The 19,978-nt window shown below is 44.3% G+C and overlaps 1 protein-coding gene across 2 annotated transcripts in view; it reads right to left on the minus strand.

Moving 5' to 3' along the window:
- PRKCE (protein kinase C epsilon) overlaps positions 1-19,978 on the minus strand; it is a 501,657-nt gene that overhangs the window by 153,639 nt on the left and 328,040 nt on the right. For both annotated transcript variants that reach the window (XM_040453847.1, XM_040453848.1), the window contains exons 7-9: positions 7,925-8,067; positions 5,286-5,382; positions 2,216-2,415 (exon numbers count right to left, since the gene is read on the minus strand). In XM_040453847.1, the coding sequence (XP_040309781.1) occupies positions 2,216-2,415; positions 5,286-5,382; positions 7,925-8,067 (440 nt within the window). The remainder of the gene's footprint in view (positions 1-2,215; positions 2,416-5,285; positions 5,383-7,924; positions 8,068-19,978) is intronic.

Raw genomic sequence — 19,978 nt, forward strand, 5'->3', positions numbered from 1 at the left:
GGGAGACACAGAATTGGAAACAGGCTCCAGGCTCTGAGCCATCAGCCCAGAGCCTGATGCGGGGCTCGAACTCACGGACCGCGAGATCGTGACCTGGCTGAAGTTGGACGCTCAACCGACTGCGCCACCCAGACGCCCCGAACCTCCAGTCTGTTTTAACTTGCAGTGAAACTTGTTTTTAATTTTAAAATTTTGTTTAAATCCCCATTAGTTAACATATAGTGTAATAATGGTTTCAGGAGTAGAATTTTGTGATTTATCACTTACTCATGCCAGTAAATGCCCTCCTTAATGCCCATCACCCATTTAGCCCAACCCCCACTTACCTCCCCTCCAGCAACCCTCAGTTTGTTCTCTGTATTTAAGAGAAACTTGAAAAATTTTTTCCTCTAATTGTGTGAACTGTCAATTTATATTTGTCAAGGTAACTTTGTCTAGTTATCTACTACTTTATATTATTTTCTTAAGAGTTTGTAGGAGTTTTGTATATAAAGATGCTAACACTTTGCCTTCTGCAAAGGTTTGTCTAAGCCTGTTTTAGGATTTTCTGTTCTATCTTCTATCAGACAGGATCACTTGTCCTCATGTAGCTACATCCGTCATGTTTGCCTTTGTGGTTTCTTCTAACACTGGGAATGTGATTCCTTTTCCAGAGGGCAAATTACCAGTTTATTAAAGTTCTCCTATCACTTGATATTTTTGCACTCATTTCTGCCCAACATGACAAGTCTTTCTCCTTTTAAACAGCTCCTAAGCACACTATTCCAAGGTGAGCTGCCAGTTCTCAAGAGTGGGAACTCAGAAGCCTCAAGGGGGAATTCAGGGGGCTACCTAAGGACCTTTCGTCGCCCACACGTAATTCACTCTTTAAAACTAGCTCCAACGTTGGCTGCAATTTTCCCCAAGAAACAACCTAAATACTCCAGAGCCTTCCAAGTTCCCATCCTGCCTACACAGTATGGAGACCTGGAAACTCTGAGCCTGCTTGTTTACCTTGAATTTGTTCAAAATTAAAGTGGCTCACATCCCGGAGTTAGGCCTGGACCAAGGGACTGGGGCCTGCTTCTTACTTAGTCGGTCTCTGAGGAATGCGATTGCTTCAGCATTTGCCATTTAAGCCCCCTCTGGTTACCTTCCTGCTACAGTAATCTCAGGAGGAGATGGGGCAGGTGAGGGGCCAGGGGGCAGGCCCATACCCTGGAGGCTTCCTGAGCCCTTCCCTTCAAGAGCAGTAGAGCGGTTCAGCAGCTCCGCAAGCTGGCTGACCTGCCGGCTGAGGCTTTCAAGAGTCCAGGACACGGGAGGGCACGTGACCCTGGGGAGCTGCGGGGCGGGGGGGGTGTCTGGGCCCCAGAACAGGGCCTGGGGAGACACCTCCCGTGGACTCCTGCCTTTGAGAAGAGCGAGGGAATCATCGGGGGTCTTGGCTGAAATGTTAGCCGACATCCCAGGCTTTCCGCCCTTACACCTTCTTTCTAAAACGAACAGTATTTACGCACCCCACTTTGCCAGCCATCAGAATCGTGCCTGATCGCCACGAAAGCTTCATGGGACACGCTTGGCACCCCTACCCTGCATGGTTCTGCTCACCTCAGTGTGGAGCAGGACAGGGAGCCTGGCACCGAGGGCAAAGCAAGACCCAAGACATGAGATTATCCTCATTCTCTCGCCAATGTGGAGGATAAACCCAACATGTAGTAAGTGCCAGAAAAGTCGGTTCAATAGCGTTTACCTTTCAAAATAACCCACACTCAGATTTGCTTTGAGCCCCAAGCTCACTGAGTGCAGCGATTCTAGAGTTCATTTTTTAAAGTCTTTGCAACGAATGAAAGCCAAAATTTCTCATGGAGCTCTGAGGAAGGGAAGTAGTAGCTAGTAGTACTGCTAACAGGAAGCCAAGCTCATGTAAAGCAATTTAAGCTTTTCAAGGTGCTCTTCTACCCGTGATCTCACTGGATGCCTGTGTCACCATCTGACAAATGAGAAAAACTGAATCCCAAAGAAGTTAAGTGACTACATTGAAATCTCATAGCTACTTAGCAGCAGAACCCGGACTCCCACCTGCTCAGCCGCAGGCCGTTTCCACTGAACAAGGAAGGAAGACGCAACAAGACTGGGCTGAAATGTTCATAGCTTAATCTGATTTAGATCAGATAGATGAGGCAACGCCACAGGGCAGAGAAAGTCAGCGGTTGTACCCACGCACGCCACAGACCTTGCCAAAGCTGCCTTTGCCCAGCACCTTGATGAAGGTGAACTCATCCAGACCCAAGCGCTTGGCCTGGCCCTGCCGCACTTCGCCGTTCTCGCCGGGGCTCGCCAGGTGGCCATCGCTGCAGGCCGCCGCCCTGTGCTCCTCCCCTCGGTTGTCAAATGACAAGGCCTTCCGAATGTTGTTTTCAAGTTCTTTTATTTCTAGGGCCAAGGGTGACAAGATACCACATTAGTGCATGCCTCATGATCCCTTTCCATCAGGACCCAGCACTCAGAACGTCCCCTGCCCCCAAGCGTGAGGCCTCCACCCTCCATCTGGTTCTTCACAGCAGCCAATCCAGTGCGGCATCTCTTCCCACATTCATTTGCTCTACACACCTTCTTTGGCACCGAATGTACACGTAACGTACACGCTTTCATTGGCACCGAATGTACCTGTAATGTACACGCTTTCATTGGCACGAACGTACACGTAACGTACACGCTTTCATTGGCACCGAATGTATGTGTAACGTACACACTTTCATTGGCACCTAAGGTACATGTAACGTACATGCTTTCATTGGCATCTAGGTACGCAAACAAGAGGACACGGTCCCCACCAGCCAACACCTTCAGATTACACAAAAACTTGGCCCTCTCTCTGAAAGCCCCCTTGGCTAGCAGCCTGTTGTTATCTTAGGTGTCGTGCAGGAATCCTAGCCTTGTCTGGAATCCTGCAGAGTCTCAAAGGCAACAGGTACCTGTCAAGTCCCTTTGAAACTTAGAACAATGACTGAGAACAGTCATCACAGTTATCACTGGTGATATGACTATATCAAAAGCGAGGACCAGGAAGCCTTTAACTTGTAAAGCACTTTACTCGGCCTTGTTGTTGTGTTTATTCTAATACCCATCTCCCAAGAGGATATTAAACCAAATGAGCAATGGGCTTATCATTAAGTGAAGAACTGTTTCCCGAGACTGGCATGCTGCAAATTTATCGGAGCCGGGGCAGGGATTCCTCAGTTCCATTTCACGACCGTGGGACAGTCCTGTGCCCCGGCAGAGCATGTGACCTAAACTACCTGGCGGTGATAACACTGGATGACCCCCTGACCTTTGCTGTTTGGGGAAGCTTTATTGTTAGCTATTCATTCACCAGGACACACACACACACTCCTCATTGTAGAAGTGGGCACCGAAAGCATACTCCAGTTTTAAGAGATGCTCATGAATAACTGGGATGGTCGAAGGAGAACACAGACCATTAACCCTGAGGAATCCGGGTTAGGCATGATAAGCATGTGCTGCCTGACATAAAGAGATCTTCAGCTTCTTTGCAGGACTGAGGCCCATGAAGCCTGCTCAAAGAATCTGGATCTTTCTTAGACCTGGAGCCCAGTTCCTCTAAGATGTGCTGGGGTGGAGGGGAGGGCAGGGTGAGGGTGGTTCCTGAGTCTAAAGCTCTCACCTTGGCCAATTCACCCATTTCCTCTCTTTTATGCCTCTACTGAGTATAACTTCTAGTCTCAGCAAATGGCTTAAAGTCTCCGTTTTCAAGGCAAACTATTAAATGGGTTTTGGAAAACAGGACTTGGGTGTTTAGGGGCTTTAGAGCTTAAAGAAAATGTCACTGTGGGTGTTCCTTCCTGGAAGGAAGAGAAACTATGCGGCATCCCTGTTGTGTAGCAATGCTGTGTCTTGCTAAGGGTCTTGGCATCCATTTGTGCCCACACCACTGCCAGGTAATGCTCGTGCCTGCACTGACCAGAGACAAACACAGGCACTGCGTCCTGCCGGGTCTGGGCAGCACGCTGGCAGGAGCCAGGCCTAGAAACTCCAGCCAGCTCACTCTTACTGGGGGTCTCTACCATAGAACCCCGGCTCCTTGAAGCTCCCAAAGGAGGTCTCAGCACTAACATGGGGCACAAGAAAACACCTGCACGGGTTCTAGGATAATACCTACTAGTTTGGAGGCCCCCTGAGTGCCACTGGAAGTACATACAAATGGACCAAATTCTTTTTTGGAATTAAGCAGACACAGGAATAAAGACACAGGAAACTAATCAGAGCAGCAAGAGGGATGCAGGCCGAGTACTTTGAGGCCTCAGGATCGGCATATTGCCCTGCAGCTGTTTCATCTACTGTTGGATAAACTGAAGTGGGTCACACCCCCAGGGAGAGTATGACAGCACAGATTCTGAGGTGGGGCGGCAGCCCGGGGCGGTGGGGGGGGGGGGGTCCCAAAACCAGGAGGGGTATGGCGTTGCTCTTACTGCTGACTTAGTTCCAGGCCTTTGGACAGAACTTTTTGACTCTCTGATCTTCCGCTTCCCACCCTGTAGCATGGGGCCAGGGATGGGGCACACCAACACAGAGTTAGTGTGCGGATAAGATTAAGATAAGGAACACAACTGGGGCTGCGGAAAATCAAGGCACTATTGCCACGCAATGATGATTATTCCTGCTCTGCAGGAGCAGACATCCCTTTCCCGGGGACGCCTGGGTCTGATCACCAGAGGGCAAGGTTTTAAATGTGTTAGTCTCCCCTCAGCATTCTTGGATGCCTGCAGAACTCAGAAACTTCGACTACATGAGGCATATTCTTACGGGAAAGAAGGAAACATCCTAAGCTGAACTTTAGGAAAGGGTCAGGCCTAGAGCTGGCTTCCTCCCTTCTCTCGTCTGTTCTCTGCTTGGCGCTCCTGTCCCTGCTCAGCCACAGGCCCCCACTCATGCCCTGCTTTCAGGTTTTTGGGTGTGATGACCAGAGTCAGGAAAGAATTTGCTCTCAGCTGAGTGGCACAGACACATGGAAGGTCTGGGAGCAGGCTCAGGGTGCTTTCCTCCACTTGGAACCCGGGAAAGAGGCAGGAGTAAAGAAAGAACCACAACATTCCCTGCTTTTTCTCTCTTACCCTGGCATGGACAAGGTTTAACACGAGCAGAGCCATTTAGTGCCTCTCCCTGAAGAAATACTTGTAGAGAGAAAAGAGTAGCTAATGAGTCAGCAGGGAGAGGGTGTCTGAAGCCCTCAGTCCTTCAGATGATATTACTCAGAGGTCACAAAGCAAATCTGAGGGTCTCACCCTGGTCACAAGGGGAGGTGGGTGCTGACTTGGATCGATCTTCCTCAGACGGTGAGCTTCCGGAAGCAGGCTGCGGAGACTCGGCGCCAGCGATGAGCTAGAGAGAGGGAGAGAGAGGGAGAGGGAGGGAGAGAGAGGGCGGGGGTGGAGACATGAGAAGGGAGGGTGGGGAGCAACCCCCAGGTCAGAACCGCCCAGATGCTGGACCCCAGCGAGGGCTGTAGGAGCCCCTGGGGCACAGCAGCACTTGCTGAACTGACCTTCTGAAAGCCCAGACTCAGGTTCCTCCTGACAGTTAAAGGGAAGACGAGACTGCACGTGGTGATGCACGCGAGTGCTGAATCACTAGGTTGCACACCAGAATCCAACATTACACTATGGGGCAGCCAACAGGAATTAAAAACTTAGGAAGAGACTGTGGTTTGTTCAGTTTTCATCCTATGCAAAGGCAATTGACCTGTCTAAGCAAAGCACAACTGCACCCCTTCTGTGAAAACCCGCTCGCCAATGCAAGCAGCGCGAGTTATCACGTTTACCCATCCTCTTGTTCAGCTGTGTTTAGTTAATGGCTTCTGCTTGTGGATACTGTGTGGGGCACTCTCCTTGGGTAGACTATAGGCTTTTGAAGGTAAGACTCTATCTAGCATTTGTATTGCCTCTGGCGCCTTGTACCAAATGATACCTTTAGTCAAAGCTCAATAAATATTTTTAGGTGCATTGATATCGGTTGGCAAATTTTAACAGGACACCCTCCAGGGAAGTCTATTTCCCAGCACCGGTGTCAGTGCACCCATGTGGAGTTCCCACCAAAGTCAGAGGTTTGGACTAAGTGTTCACACATACTCTATTTTACTCTTGCTCCAGAGCCGTGTGCACACATCCTTGCTGGGTGAAGGACTACTCGCAAAGGGCAACGTGAAGACAGACAATGCTCCAGCAAGCCTGACGCTCTTGGAAAAAGCCCGCTCAGCTTCTGACCAAGAGACTTCTCTCCCTTCCTCACACGCTAAGGGACCAAGGGATCCAAGCCACAACTTGGATCATGTGGCTTTTTTCCAGCTTTTGCATCAGAAGCAACCCAGCAATAAAAATATCAGAATCTTTTAGTCTTTAACTCTGTCTCGTCTTGAATTCCTCCATGTTGGCTTCATATCACCAGGTGCCCCCAAACCTCAGACAGACGATGGCTGGTTATTGGCATTATGGCCTGTGTAAATTGGGGGTGGGGGGCAGGGAGGGCAGGTGTGTATTGAGTTTTCTTTTAAAATGCTTCATGATGATTAATGAAGGTTCTGTCTCCATTTCCTTCTAGCAAAGGGAAAAGCCATATCTCCTGAAAAGGGCTCTCTCTAGAGCTCATAAATGTGTATGTCCAACTCTGTCATCACAAGGTGTTTACTTAACCCACTCCTTCAGTGGGGGTCTAGCATTCCTGGGTGCAGACATTCTTCTTGCAATTGCAATGCCTTGGGTCAATAACTAAAGTCCTACTTCCACTGGTGGGATTCACAGAGCTGAGAGTCACCAGAAGCACAAAATCCCATAGCTAACCAACCGGGGAGAAGAGAGTTCTTCTCCTCCAACCTTTGCTTATTGGGAAGGTAAAGAAGGAGGAGTTTAAGAAGATTAAAACAATCCAAACCTCCCCATTCAAGGGAAAGGGCTCTTCTGAGATGCACCCGGGAAAAGGGGTGGGCAGCCTCTAAAAGAAGGGAAACCCAGAGCCCTTCAGAAGGAATTTTAGGGCAGGACTTAGGGAGAACATTGGGAGTCCAAACTGTAGAGCACCTGGTGTGAGAATTACTTTTCTAGAAAGTGCTTGAGAATGCCTGGTCCTGGGTGATGAGGATCACTGCCTGCCTCTCACCTCCACCAGAACTTCTTGCCCAGTTAAATGTGGTTCTGATTTTCTCATAACTTACTTTTTCAAAAACTCTTACATTTTCTAGGCTGGGAGCCAAGGCTAAGAAGGGCCTTCAAACAAAATGCTATGGATGCCTTTAGCTCTGTTTACATCTGTGGGCCCTGACTTACCAAAATAACATTTTAGCAAATGGATCTCTTCCCACTGACATTCCAAAGGTCACCCGGGTAGAGACGGGGGCTTAGGTCTCCCAAGAAAGACCCAGATGTTTCATGTCACGGGGCATTAACAATGTCCCTTGGGCAGCTGAGTGCGGGCACTAGCACAGCCCTTCTTGGCTTGTTCCCTAGAAAAGAATGTGGCTCCAGCTCTTTGTCCACTTATCCTCGTTGCAGCAATACCAGGGGGCAAAGTTCAAAACAGTGACATTGCTTTCATGCCAGTTCTGGAGGCAGATAAGCCTGTTGCCTCGTCTAGAACGGTGCTTTTTCTAGAGAGAATTCCAAAGTCCTCATCTCAAAGGTTATGTTTCCCCAAGGAATGTAACCCTTGAGACTTGCTTTGTTTTCCCCCCACTTCTGGAACTGAAGGAGACTTTAATGTCACCTGCCTAATTTCTTTTTTTTTTTTCCTTCCCTTTAAGCACATGCTATTTTGGGTGCAGTGTCTCAAACCCAGTGATCTTAGAACCTCACTCCATGGGGCTCTCAGGAAGCCAGCACAGAGAAAGTGGGCCCACAGAGAGCTCCAGAAACACCACCAAATAGCCAGTTACCTTTTTCCTCCTCTGGCCGCTGTTGGTGATTTTGTCTGGAGTGACGCCTAGGTCCGCCAGGACTTTGGCAATTCCTCTGGCGTCCACTCCACAGTTGGGAGCTACGTTGGTCTCACAGCGTCGGTGAACGTTCATCTTGCAGACTGTAAGGAGACACGGAGAGGAGACTTCCAACATTCGTGACTGAAAACATTACCTTATTTTTTTCCTGATTGTAAATGTAATACATGTTCATTTGACAGAATTTGGAAAATGCAGAAAGACAAAAAGAGAAAAATGAAATCACACAGAACTAACAGCATCCATCCAAACACCATACAGTGGTCACCACTGTTTGTGGATAAATATCACATTACATTTCCTTTCAGGGAGCAGAACACTGACTATGAAAGAACAAAACTGGTTTATTTAGAGAAAGTTCATTTGGATCCTGAGCACAGATGGGTTGCATATATACAGTGCATTATACTACTTTGCTAAAATGTGCGAATATTACCCAGAGAGAAGTGCCCATAGTAGAGCCTGAGACACTCATCTGAACATGAGGACACTGAGTAAGGAGACCCCCAAGGCTCCTTTCAAATCTAAAATCCAATTTCAAAGGAACAAGAGCCGTGCCTGAAAGTCTTGTTTTGCCCATATCACTTAGTTGTCCTTGGTATAGAGCATCGCAAGTGAAAACATCAACCAGCTGGTTTCCAGCTTAGTATTCTGGTTTCCAGCTTAGCATGTACAGCATTTGGAGGACATCACTGGGTCCTAACAAGCACAAAGCTTGCACGAACCGGAAAACTCATTCTTCTCAGATTTACCAGAGAAGGAAGGTCACAGGGCAAACGCTACCGCCAAAATGAATGAGACAGATGGGTAGCTACAGTGAACCACAACTCACCAGGCAGAAACTCCCCAGCAGCAACCTCTGTGGGGGCCAGGGCAGGGGAACTAGAAGCGAAACTGACAAAGTGTCGGAGTCTCCGGGCAGACAAGGCTGAGTCCAATCTCTGGGCAGACCCAGTCAGTCATAGGGACCCCCCACATCTTTGTCAGTTTTGTTTCTAGGAGTTTGACCAGGTTCTCAGAGTAAACCCTAGAGAAAAATTCCCTTATGCTTCTGGCTGCGGGGGGGGGGGGGGGGGATACCCTAAGTCTAGCCTGCTGTAGCTTCCCATGTGGAAGAAGAAAGATACCCAACTCCAGCCCACTCCAGCCATACTGTCCTACCTAAGGTGGGAGGGAAAAGAAGAAAACAAAAAACCCTGAGTAATAGTCACAAAGCTCATAGTTCAGAGGAACAGGCTCAGGCAAAGACAGATCTAATTACAGGACTATAGAATGCTTCCCCTCCCCCACACCCTCGCCACCACCTTATTAAAGGCCTATTTACTGCAGTTCCTTTCACCTAGTACATCATGTCCAGCTATCAAGAAAAAGTTAAAAGGCAAAACACACAGTTTGAAGAGACAGAGCAAGCTGTCAGAACCAGACCCAGACATGGCAGGAACGCTGGAATTATCAGACTGGGAATTGAAAACAGCTATGATTAATTTGCTAAGGGCTCTGATCAATAAAGTAGACAGCATGTGAGAACAAATAGGCAATATAAGCAGAGAGATGGAAATTCTAAGAAAGAATCAAAAGGGAATTCTAGAGATCACAAACACTTAACAGAAATGAAGAATGCAATGAGCCTGGGTGGCTCAGGTCATGATCTCACGATTTGTGAGTTCGAGCCCCACTTGGAGCTCTGTGCTGACAGCTCAGAGCCTGGAGCCTGCTTGGGATTCTGTGTTTCCCTCTCTCTCTGCCCCTCCCCCACTCATGCTCTGTCTGTCTCTCTCTCTTGCTCTCAAAAATAAACATTAAACATTTTTTTTTAAATGAAGAATACCATTGCTGGGACCATTGGTAGAATGGACACAGGTGAGGAAATAATCTCTGAGTTTGAGAATATGTCAATAGAAACTTCCAAAACAGAGAAGCAAAGAGAAAAAAAAAAAAAGACTAAGGAAAAGAGAGACTGTCTAAGAACTGTGGGACTATAAAAGGTATAATGTGTATGATGGAAACACCAGAAGAAGAAGACAGAGATAAACAGAAGAAATATTTGAAGCAAAAATGACTGAGAATGTCCTCAAATTAATGTCAGACACCAAACCACAGATCTGGGAAGCTCAGAGAATACCAAGCAGGATATATGAAAGAAAAAAAAAAAAACAAAACAAACTATACCTAGGCATGTCATACACAAACTTCAGAAAATCAAAGATAAAGAAAAACTATTCTTGAAAGAAGCCAGAAGGAAATAACACCTGACCTACAGAGCAGCAAAGATAAGAACTACATCTGACTCATCCCCAGAAACCAAGCAAGCAAGAGAACACAGTGAAATATTTAAAGTACTGAGAAAAAACAAAACAAAACAAAAAAAAAACCCCACCAACATAGAATTCCGTATCCATGAAGTTATTCTTCAAAAGTGAAGGAGAAAGAAAGACTTCTTTCAGACAAATAAAAACTGAGGGAATTCATTGTCAGCAGACTGGTCTTGCGAGGAATGTTAAAAGAAGTTCTTCAGGAAGAAGAAAAACAACATCGGTCAGAAACTCAGATCTGTGTAAAGAAAGACCATCGGAGAAGGAACAAGTGATGGTAAAATAAAAACTTGTATTTCCCTCAGTCTTCATCTAAGAAATAACATTTCCTCAAAATAATGGCAACAATATAACCAATTACATATGCTGATGTACATCGGATGTATATAAATATGTGTGCTTACATGTAAGGGAAATGAACCATAGCAATGATACATGGAGTGGGAGAAATTATGATTATTTTGTTATTATAATGTACATGCATTACCTCTGGAGCATTAAGAGTATTATTTGAAAGTGGATTTGGATTAGTTGTAAATGTATATTGCAAACTCTAGGCAACCACAAAGATAATTAAAAAAGGAAAAATTATTGATATGTTAACAAAGAGAAAATGGAACCATATGAAATATTCAATTAATTACAGAAAGCAGGAAAAAAAGAGAATAAAAATAGGAAGAACAAGGGCATCAAATGGAAAACAACAGCAAAATGGTAGCTATTAATCCAATTATGTCAATAATCACTTTAAATGTCAATGGTCTAAATATACTTGACCCTTGAACAACACAGGAGTTAGGGGTATTGACCCCCCTGCATAGTAAAAAAGCCAAGTATAACTTTTGACTCCCTCAAAACTTAACATCTAATAGCCTACTGTTGACTGGAAGCCTTGTGGAAACATAAACAGTCGATGAACTCATATTTTGTATTATATACTATATTCTTTCAACAAAGCTTGAGGAAAAAAAATGCTAGTAAGAAAATAATAAGGAAAATACATTTACAGTACTGTAAAAATTCCACATATAAGTGGACCCACACAGTTTAAACCTGTGCTGTTCAATGGCCAACTGTATGCCAATTGAGATTTTTAGAGTGGATCAAAAAACAGGACCCAATTATATTTAATCTACAAGAAATATACTTTTTTTTTGTTCTTTTTGAGGTTAATTTTTTTTAATTTTATATATTATTTTTTAATTTACATCCAAGTTAGTTAGCATATGTTGGAACAATGATTTCAGGAGTAGATTCCTTAATGCCCCTTACCAATTTAGCCCATCCCCCCTCCCACAACCCCTCCAGTAACCCTGTTTTCTATATATATGAGTGAAGCCATATGATATTTGTCTTTCTCTGACTAATTTCATTTAGCATAATACCCTCTAGCTCGATCCACGTAGTTGCAAATGGCAAGATTTCATTCTTTTTGATTGCCGAGTAATACTCCAGTGTGTGTGTGTGTGTGTGTGTGTGTGTGTGTGTGTGTGCGCGCGTGCACGCGCGCCACATCTTCTTTATCTATTCATCTGTCGATGGACATTTAGGCTCTTTCCATACTTTGGCTACTGTTGATAGTGCTGCTATAAACATTGGGGTGCATGTGCCCCTTCGAAACAGCAAACCTGTATCATTCGGATAAATACCTAGTAGTGCAGTTACTGGGTCGTAGGGTAGTTCTATTTTTAATTTTTTGAGGAACCTCCATACTGTTTTCCAGAGCGGCTGCACCAGTTTGCATTCCCACCAGCAGTGCAAAAGGGATCCTTTTCCTCCGCATCCTCGCAAACATCTGTTGTTGCCTGAGTTGTTAATGTTAGTCACTCTGACAGGTGTGAGGTGGTATCTCATTGTGGTTTTGAGGTAAATAATCCACAAGAAATATACTTTAAATGTAAGACATATTTAGGTTAAAATTAAAGGCATGGAGAAAGATATACTGTGCTAGCACTGACAAAAAGAAGGCAGAAGTGGCTATATTAATTTCAGACAGAGCAGACTTCACAAGGTAAGTTGACAGGGATAGCAAAAGGCATTACATAATGATAAAGGGATCAATTCTCAAAGAAGACATTAAATCTTTAATGTGCATGCACCTAGAAGCAGAGTATCGAAATATGTGAGGACAAAACAGAACTGCAAGGAGAAATAGATGAATCCACTGTTACAGTTGGAGATGTCAATACTCTGCTATCAGAAATGGATAGATCGAGAAGGCAGAAAATCAGTAAGGACATGGTTAAAGTCAACAGCACCACCAACCGACTGAATATAATTGACTACTATATCTAGCAATTACTCCATCCAACAGCAGCAGAATACACCTACTTTCGAGCTCACATGGAACATTTACCAAGACAGACAACATTCTGAGCCATAAAACACACCCTAACGGATTTAAAAGAACAACAACAAAAAAATGATACAATGCCTGCTTTCAGACTATAGTGGAATTAAATTAGAAATCAATAACAGAAGTATGTTTGGAAAATCCTCAAATGCTTGGAAATTAAATAACACACTGCTAAATAACACATAGGTCAAGAGGAAATCTCAAGAGGAATTTAAAAATATTTTGAACGGACTGAAAATGAAAACCCAACTTCTCATAATTGGCAGGATACAGCAAAACCATTCCTGAAAGACACAAACTCTACCAAACCTCACAAAACAAATAGACAATGTAAAAGGTCAAGTTCTATTAAAGCAATCAAGTCAGTAATTAATAATTTTCCAAAACAGCATCAGGCCCAGATAGGTTGACTGGTGAATGTTACCAAACCTTTAAGTTAGAAATTATACCAATTCTCTATAGTATCTTCGGGAAGATGAAAGCAGAAGGAATATTACAAGAAAAGACAACTACAGCCCAACATCTCTCATGAATGTAGATGTAAAACTCCTCACTAAAATACCAGCAAATGGAATCCAGCAGTGCATAAGAAATATAAACCATAAGCAAGTAGGACTTATTTCAGGTACACAAGAGTAGTTCAACATTTGAAAATCAGTTAATGTAATCCTTCACATCAATAGGCTAAAGAAGGAAAATCACACAATCCTATTGATAGATGCAGAAAAAGCATTTGGCAAAATCCAACACCATCACAATCAAATCTCTTAGAAACCAAGAAATACAGAAGAATTTCCTGAACTTAAGAACATCCACAAAAAAACCCTACAGCTAATATCATACTTATGGATGAGAAACTAGAAGTTTTCTAACGTTAAGTACAAGGCAAGGATGTCCCTTCTCATCCCTACTATCCCTTTTCAGTATTGTATCAGAAGTACTAGATAATACAATAAGACAAGAAAAAAGAGATAAAAGGTATACAGACTGAAAAGGAGGAAATAAAACTGCCTTTATTCACAGATGACATTGTCTGTGTAGAAAATCCCAAAGAGCTGAAAAAAATCTTCTGGAATTAATAAACAAGGATGTAGGATACAAGGCTAATATACAAAAGCCAATCATTTTCTTATATACCACCAACGATCAAGTGGAATCTGAAATTAAAAACATGATACTGACATTAGCACCTAAAAAATACTTAGGTATAAATCTAACAAAATATGTCCAAAGTCTATATGAGTAAAACTACAAAACTCTGATGAAAGAAATAAAAAAAGAACTAAATAAAGGGAGAGACATTCCACGTTCATGGGTAGGAAATCTTCGTGTTGTTAGCATGTCAATTTTTCTTAAGGCATTTTCAATCAAAATACCACATTTTGTGGATATTGACAAAGGGAGTCTAAAGTTTATATGGAGAGGCAAAGACCCAGAATAGCCAATGCAATATTGAGAAGAGCAAAGTTGGAGGACTGAGACTACCTGAGTTCAAGACTGACTCTAAAAGGTATATTAAGACAGTGTGTATTGGTGAAAGAGTAGACAAACCAATCAATGGAACAGAAACAGAGAGTGCAGAAAGAGATCCCCATAATTATACAACTATCGATCCCTGATAGAGGAGCAAAGGTACAATGGAGCAAAAGATAGGTTTTTTTCAACAAACAGTGCTGGAACCCCAAGACATACTCACACACAAACGAATCTAGACACAGACCTCACACCCTTCACATAAATTAATGGAGCACAGACCCAAAGATAAAACTCAAAACTATGAGACTCCTAGAAGGTAGAAGAAAACCTAGGTGACCTCAGGTACAGTGATGACTTTTTAAATACAACCCCAAAGGCATGATCAATGAAAGAAAAAATTGATAAGCTGGACTTCATTAAAATTAAAGACTTCTGCTCTGCAAAGGACATTGTCAAGAGAATGAGAAGACAAGCCACAGACTGGGAGAAAATATTTGCAAAAGACAATCTGATAAAGGCTTATTAGCCAAAATAAGCAAAGAATTCTTAAAACTCAATGATAAGAAAATGAATGACCCAATTTAAAAATGGGCAAAAGACCTAAGCAGAAACCTCACCAAAGATATACAGATAGCATCCGTTGAAGATGCTCGATATCATATGTCATTAAGGAATTGCAAATTAAAATGACAATGAAAACACCACTACCATGCCTATAAAAATGGCCAAAATCCAAAACAATGCCACCGAATGCTGGTGAGGAGATGTATGAAGCAACAGGAATTCTCATTCATTGCTAATGGGAGTGCAAAATGGTACAGCCACTTTGGAAGACAGTTTGGTAGTTTCTTTCAAAACTAAATATACTCGACCATACAATCTAGCTATCACATTCCTGGGATTTACCCAAATGAGCTGAAAACTTATGTCCACGTGAAAACCTGCACAAGGATGTTCACAGCAGTTTTATTCATAATTACCAAAAGTTGGAAACGGCCAGGCTGTCCATCAGCAGGTGAAGAGATAAATAAACTGTGGCATGCCCAGACAATGGAATTTTATTCAGCACTAAAAAGAAATGATCTATTAAACTATGAAAAGACATGGATGAGCCTTATATGCATATTGCTAAGTGAAGGAGGCTGATCTGAAAAGGCTCTGTGTTGCAGGATTCCAACCACATGACACCCTGGAAAAAAAAAAAACAAAAAAACAACTATGGAGACAGTAAAAGGATCAGTAGTTGCCAGTGGTTGGGGGGAAGCAGGGATAAAGAGGCAGAGAGCACAGAGGATTTTTAGGGCAAGGAAATTACTCGGTATGAGACCATATTGGTGAATACAGGGCATTATACCTGTCCAAAATCATGGAATGGACAATACCAAGAGCGAGGCCTAATGTAAACCCAGTGATAACAATGGGTCAGTCTAAGTCCACTGATTGTAACAAATGTACCGCGCTGGTGGGGGATGCTGATAGTGGGGGATATCGATTGTGTGTGAGGGTATGGCGTATATGGGAAATCTCTGTACCTTCTCAATTTTGCTGTAAACCTAAAACTTCTCTAAAAATTAAAGTCTATTAAAAAAAAAAAAACAACACAGACAAATCTTTCTGAATGAAACCAAGCAGGGTGGCTGGGCCTCCTCCTGGCCCTGCATAGTGTGATGACTGACCTGGAGGAGGGACCGCACAAATCACACCCCCGACCCCAACTCAGGCTTGGAGGGTTCAACTGAGCTATGGAGCTCAAGATGTCCACAGAACCAAAGATGAGGGTGCAAGGTAGGGGTGCTGGTGGGAGGGGCCTTTCTCAGACAATATAAACATATAAGGAAGCTCCCCTGCAGCCTAGCCAAGGTGCTGATTGCATTCACTGAATGTCTGCTAGTGAGGTCCGGAAATCCTCAGGCCCATCATGTACTCCCAGCCCTCTGTTCTAAATTCCCTATCCCGCTCCCTGTAGCAGATGCTACCCTCTGACACTCAGCTCACCTTACTACTCCTGCCCACCAGCCCTGTGAATGCTTTCTCCTGCCTCTTCTTGAGGTGACAGAAAGGACAAGAACAAAGCAACCAAACTAAAAGGATTTCTTAGCAAGGGCAACTGATCTACATAACTTAGCCTCTGGCGCCCTCTGCTGTTAAAATGCTGACCCTGTCGTAACGAAACCACAATCAGAGTGAGTTGGCAGATAGGAGAACAGAAAGTCTTCAGGGACTTCATCTTTTACTTTTAAAAATTTTGTTTTCTTCCTCAAAGATTTTGCTTTTTATTTTTAAAGACTCTGTTACTTCCCCGGGAGAGCCATGTCATTTTCTTAATACGTAAGAAAAAACAAATCCCAATGATGTGTCAGTTCAAACGGATGGCACGAGACAGTGACGTTGAAAGTGCTTTGAAAAGTCTGGAAACATGACAGCACAGCTGGCTGAGGAAGGGGATCTTGAGATAATTCAGGCAGCCACATGGGTCCCCTGGAGGCTGGGGGGTGATACCCAGAGGCTACAGACTAATAAAAGTATGTGGCCCTGCTGGCTGGATCCAAAAGAAACCTGAGGTTCACTCACGTTAATGGGGACCAAACAAACCACCCGCACTGTCCTTCCTCACCTCCACACCCCACCACTACTGGTGAACACCAAAGTCAAGGGCCATCAGCCCTGGGCTGCCAGTCTCAGCCCTTTAAGGTTTCCCTGTCCAGACTGCCTTGAATGTCCATTTTCAGTGGTTTCACCTGCACGATTCATGCCGGGAAGAAACAGAGAGGGCCTGCTGGGGCTCTTCTAAAAGGACAATCGTTATTCTGCTACTTCCCAGTTACTCATAATTGTTGAGCTCCTACTGCGTCCTGGGCAGTGCCACCACGCACTCACCTACGTTTTCTATCATCCATTCTACCGTCCTTTGGAGAGATTTTCTGTGTTTGCAGCCTTTTCTTTGTGAAGATTAAGGATGGTACCAAGGTGGGTCAGGCTGTTGGGAAATTTTCCAAAGCAAGCAGCCAGCCTTCTGAGAACAATGACGGAGCCATGCCTGAAGAGAGAGGCAGGCCCATGTGTCCTGCAGAATTCTCTTTATGTTAGTGTGATCTGGCCCTTGAGCACGAGGCAGGGCGCTGGTTTGATTCCATAGCAGGTTAGAGAGGGTCGTGCCGTGCTCGGAGGCAGAAGATAAACAATTGTCAATAGGAAACGGCGTAACAACGTAATGCAGGTTGGCACGGGGCAGGAATGACAGACTGTGGAGTCCCAGGCAGAAGATGATAAAGGAGGGTAGAGGGGAAGCTGCCTGGCGGGTCACACCGGGCACCGAATGTCACTGGATAGAGATTTGGGAGCCCTGATCACACTGGAACCACCAGTCAAAGCTTCCCAGGGACTGACTGACCAACTATCTGCTGCCCAGCACTCTTCAGATGATAATGCTGATGGAACGCTCCACCGAACGTGCCAGCATGGCCCCCAACATCGCCAGGTGCCACTGCAAAGGAATCCAAATCAACCAGACTCCCGTGGCATTCTGGTGCTGAGCACAAAACTGCTTCTTCCTTCCGTGCCCTCCACTTACAACTGGTTGCTTACCCTTCCCTCTTGCCCTGCTTCCTGTTCAGGTCCTTCTCCTCACGGTATAGCTCAAGCCCCATCTACCCTCAAAAGCCTGTCCTGACCGCCTGAGTCCCGAGGGCCTCTCTTGCCCATGACTTGCTCACACTTATTTCTGACTCACTGCTTGATTAACTATTATTTAACTTGTTAATGTTCACCACCCAAGTAAGGTGGAAGTTGCTAGAAAGCTAAAGTAATGCTCTACCTCCATGTTCTCCATGATGCCTTGCACAAAGCAGGGTGCCACGCTCTTAAATGAATTTAACTCTCGAGAGAGTAGGAGAACGTTGGCAGCATAAGGGCAACTCAAAGACCAGACCCCAGTACGTGACAGTGACTGAGATCCTAAACTCCCTACACAAGCATTTTCCACTCATGCAAAACCCAACGTCAAGGCAAAAGAAGGGAAAGCAGTTATGTAAAGAGAAACAAACAACAAACGAAAGTCCCCTGATGTAATTACCTCCTCATGCAATTCAACCACACAAAGACCAGAACTTAAAGCTATTGCAGGACTTCTAGGGGCCTTTGTCCCATAACTATTTATACATATGTGTGAAGATACACATACGAGGATGTTTGCAGCAGCTTGAAATAGCGAGGCCGCAGAAACAAGTAAGTGTCCCTCAAGAGGGCAACGTTGAAATGACGGATGGAATGGTCATAATGTGGATTATTAAGCAGCCATTAAAAAGAATGAGGTAACTTATATATACACTGACTTGGAAATACTCTAAGATGTACTGGCAAGAAAGCAAATTACATAACAAGGCATAGACAATTTAATTAAATATTTATTAAGTACCAAGGTATCAGACACTGTTGTAGATGCTGGGGAGATAGAAAAACAGATGGAAAAAACCTTTTGCCTTTATGGACCCTTGGAGAGAAATAAACATTATATATAAGTAATTTAGAATATTAGAAGGCGATAAGTGCCATAAAGAAAAAGCAAGCAAAGGAAGGGGATGGAAGGTAAGAGGTGAGAGCTTCAGTTTTTAAAATTTTTTTTTTTAACGTTTATTTATTTTTTTGGGACAGAGAGAGACAGAGCATGAATGGGGGAGGGGCAGAGAGAGAGGGAGACACAGAATCGGAAACAGGGTCCAGGCTCTGAGCCATCAGCCCAGAGCCCGACGCGGGGCTCGAACTCACGGACCGCGAGATCGTGACCTGGCTGAAGTCGGATGCTCAACCGACTGCGCCACCCAGGCGCCCCATGAGAGAGCTTCAGTTTTTAAAAGGGTAGTCAGAGTAGCCCTCACAGAGGAGGTGATCACACGTGTGTGTAGGAGAGCATGGGCATATGGGGTGGGGGGGTGTGGGCAGCTTCTAAGATGGTTCCTAATGGTCCTCCTGGTACCTATGCCCTCGTGTCATTCCTTCCCACTGAGTGTGTGCTGAATGTAGGAATCTGTTCTCATGAACACAGAATGTCAAAAGTGATGGGATGTCATTTTTGAGATGAGGTTACAAAAGGCTGTGACTTCTGTTTTGGGCATCCTTGTTCACATTTTTGCTTGTTTGTTCTGAAGGAAGCTGGCTTCCGTAGTGTGAGCTGCCCTAAGGAGACACCCACGTGGCAAAGAACTGATGTCTCCAGCCAACATCCAGCAAAGGACCTGGGGTTCCAACAGCCACATGAGCGAGCTTGGAAGAGATCTTCTTCCAGTCAAGCCTTCCTATGAGACCAGAGCCCCAGCTTGCCTACAAGCTCATGAGAGACTCTAAGCAAGAAGCACTTAGCCAAGCTGCAACTGGAAAGAGACTCTGAGATAATATTGGTTGTTTTAAGCCTCTAGGTTCCAGAATAACTTGTTATGCAGCAATAGATACCTAACACAGAGTGAGCGAGCGAGTTTAGGTATCCATGCAGCAAACATACACAAAAACATCCCTGGAAGGACCCATAGCAGTTAAGTCTTGGGATGGAAGTAGAAAGAGACCATAAAAGGTCTTTAATATCTTTTATAGAAGTTTTAAGTCTTATTGGAATCTTTTAGAGTGAGAATGACTTACATATTACTTGTTCTTGTTTGTTTGTTTCCTTCTAAAAATACAAAGAAAATTTGAAGTTATGACAAGGAGCCACGTTGCTAGAAAAATAATAAAGGATCGACATTTTCAGAAATGATGAGAATGAAATCACTGTTGTGTGTGTTTAGTGTTTTACAAATGGCCAAAACACTTAGAGAAGAGAAGAGAAGAGAAGAGAAGAGAAGAGAAGAGAAGAGAAGAGAA

Source organism: Herpailurus yagouaroundi, unplaced genomic scaffold, assembly GCF_014898765.1.
Source record: "Herpailurus yagouaroundi ecotype Mexico unplaced genomic scaffold, PumYag 210, whole genome shotgun sequence".
In the NCBI taxonomy this organism is placed as follows: domain Eukaryota; kingdom Metazoa; phylum Chordata; class Mammalia; order Carnivora; family Felidae; genus Herpailurus; species Herpailurus yagouaroundi.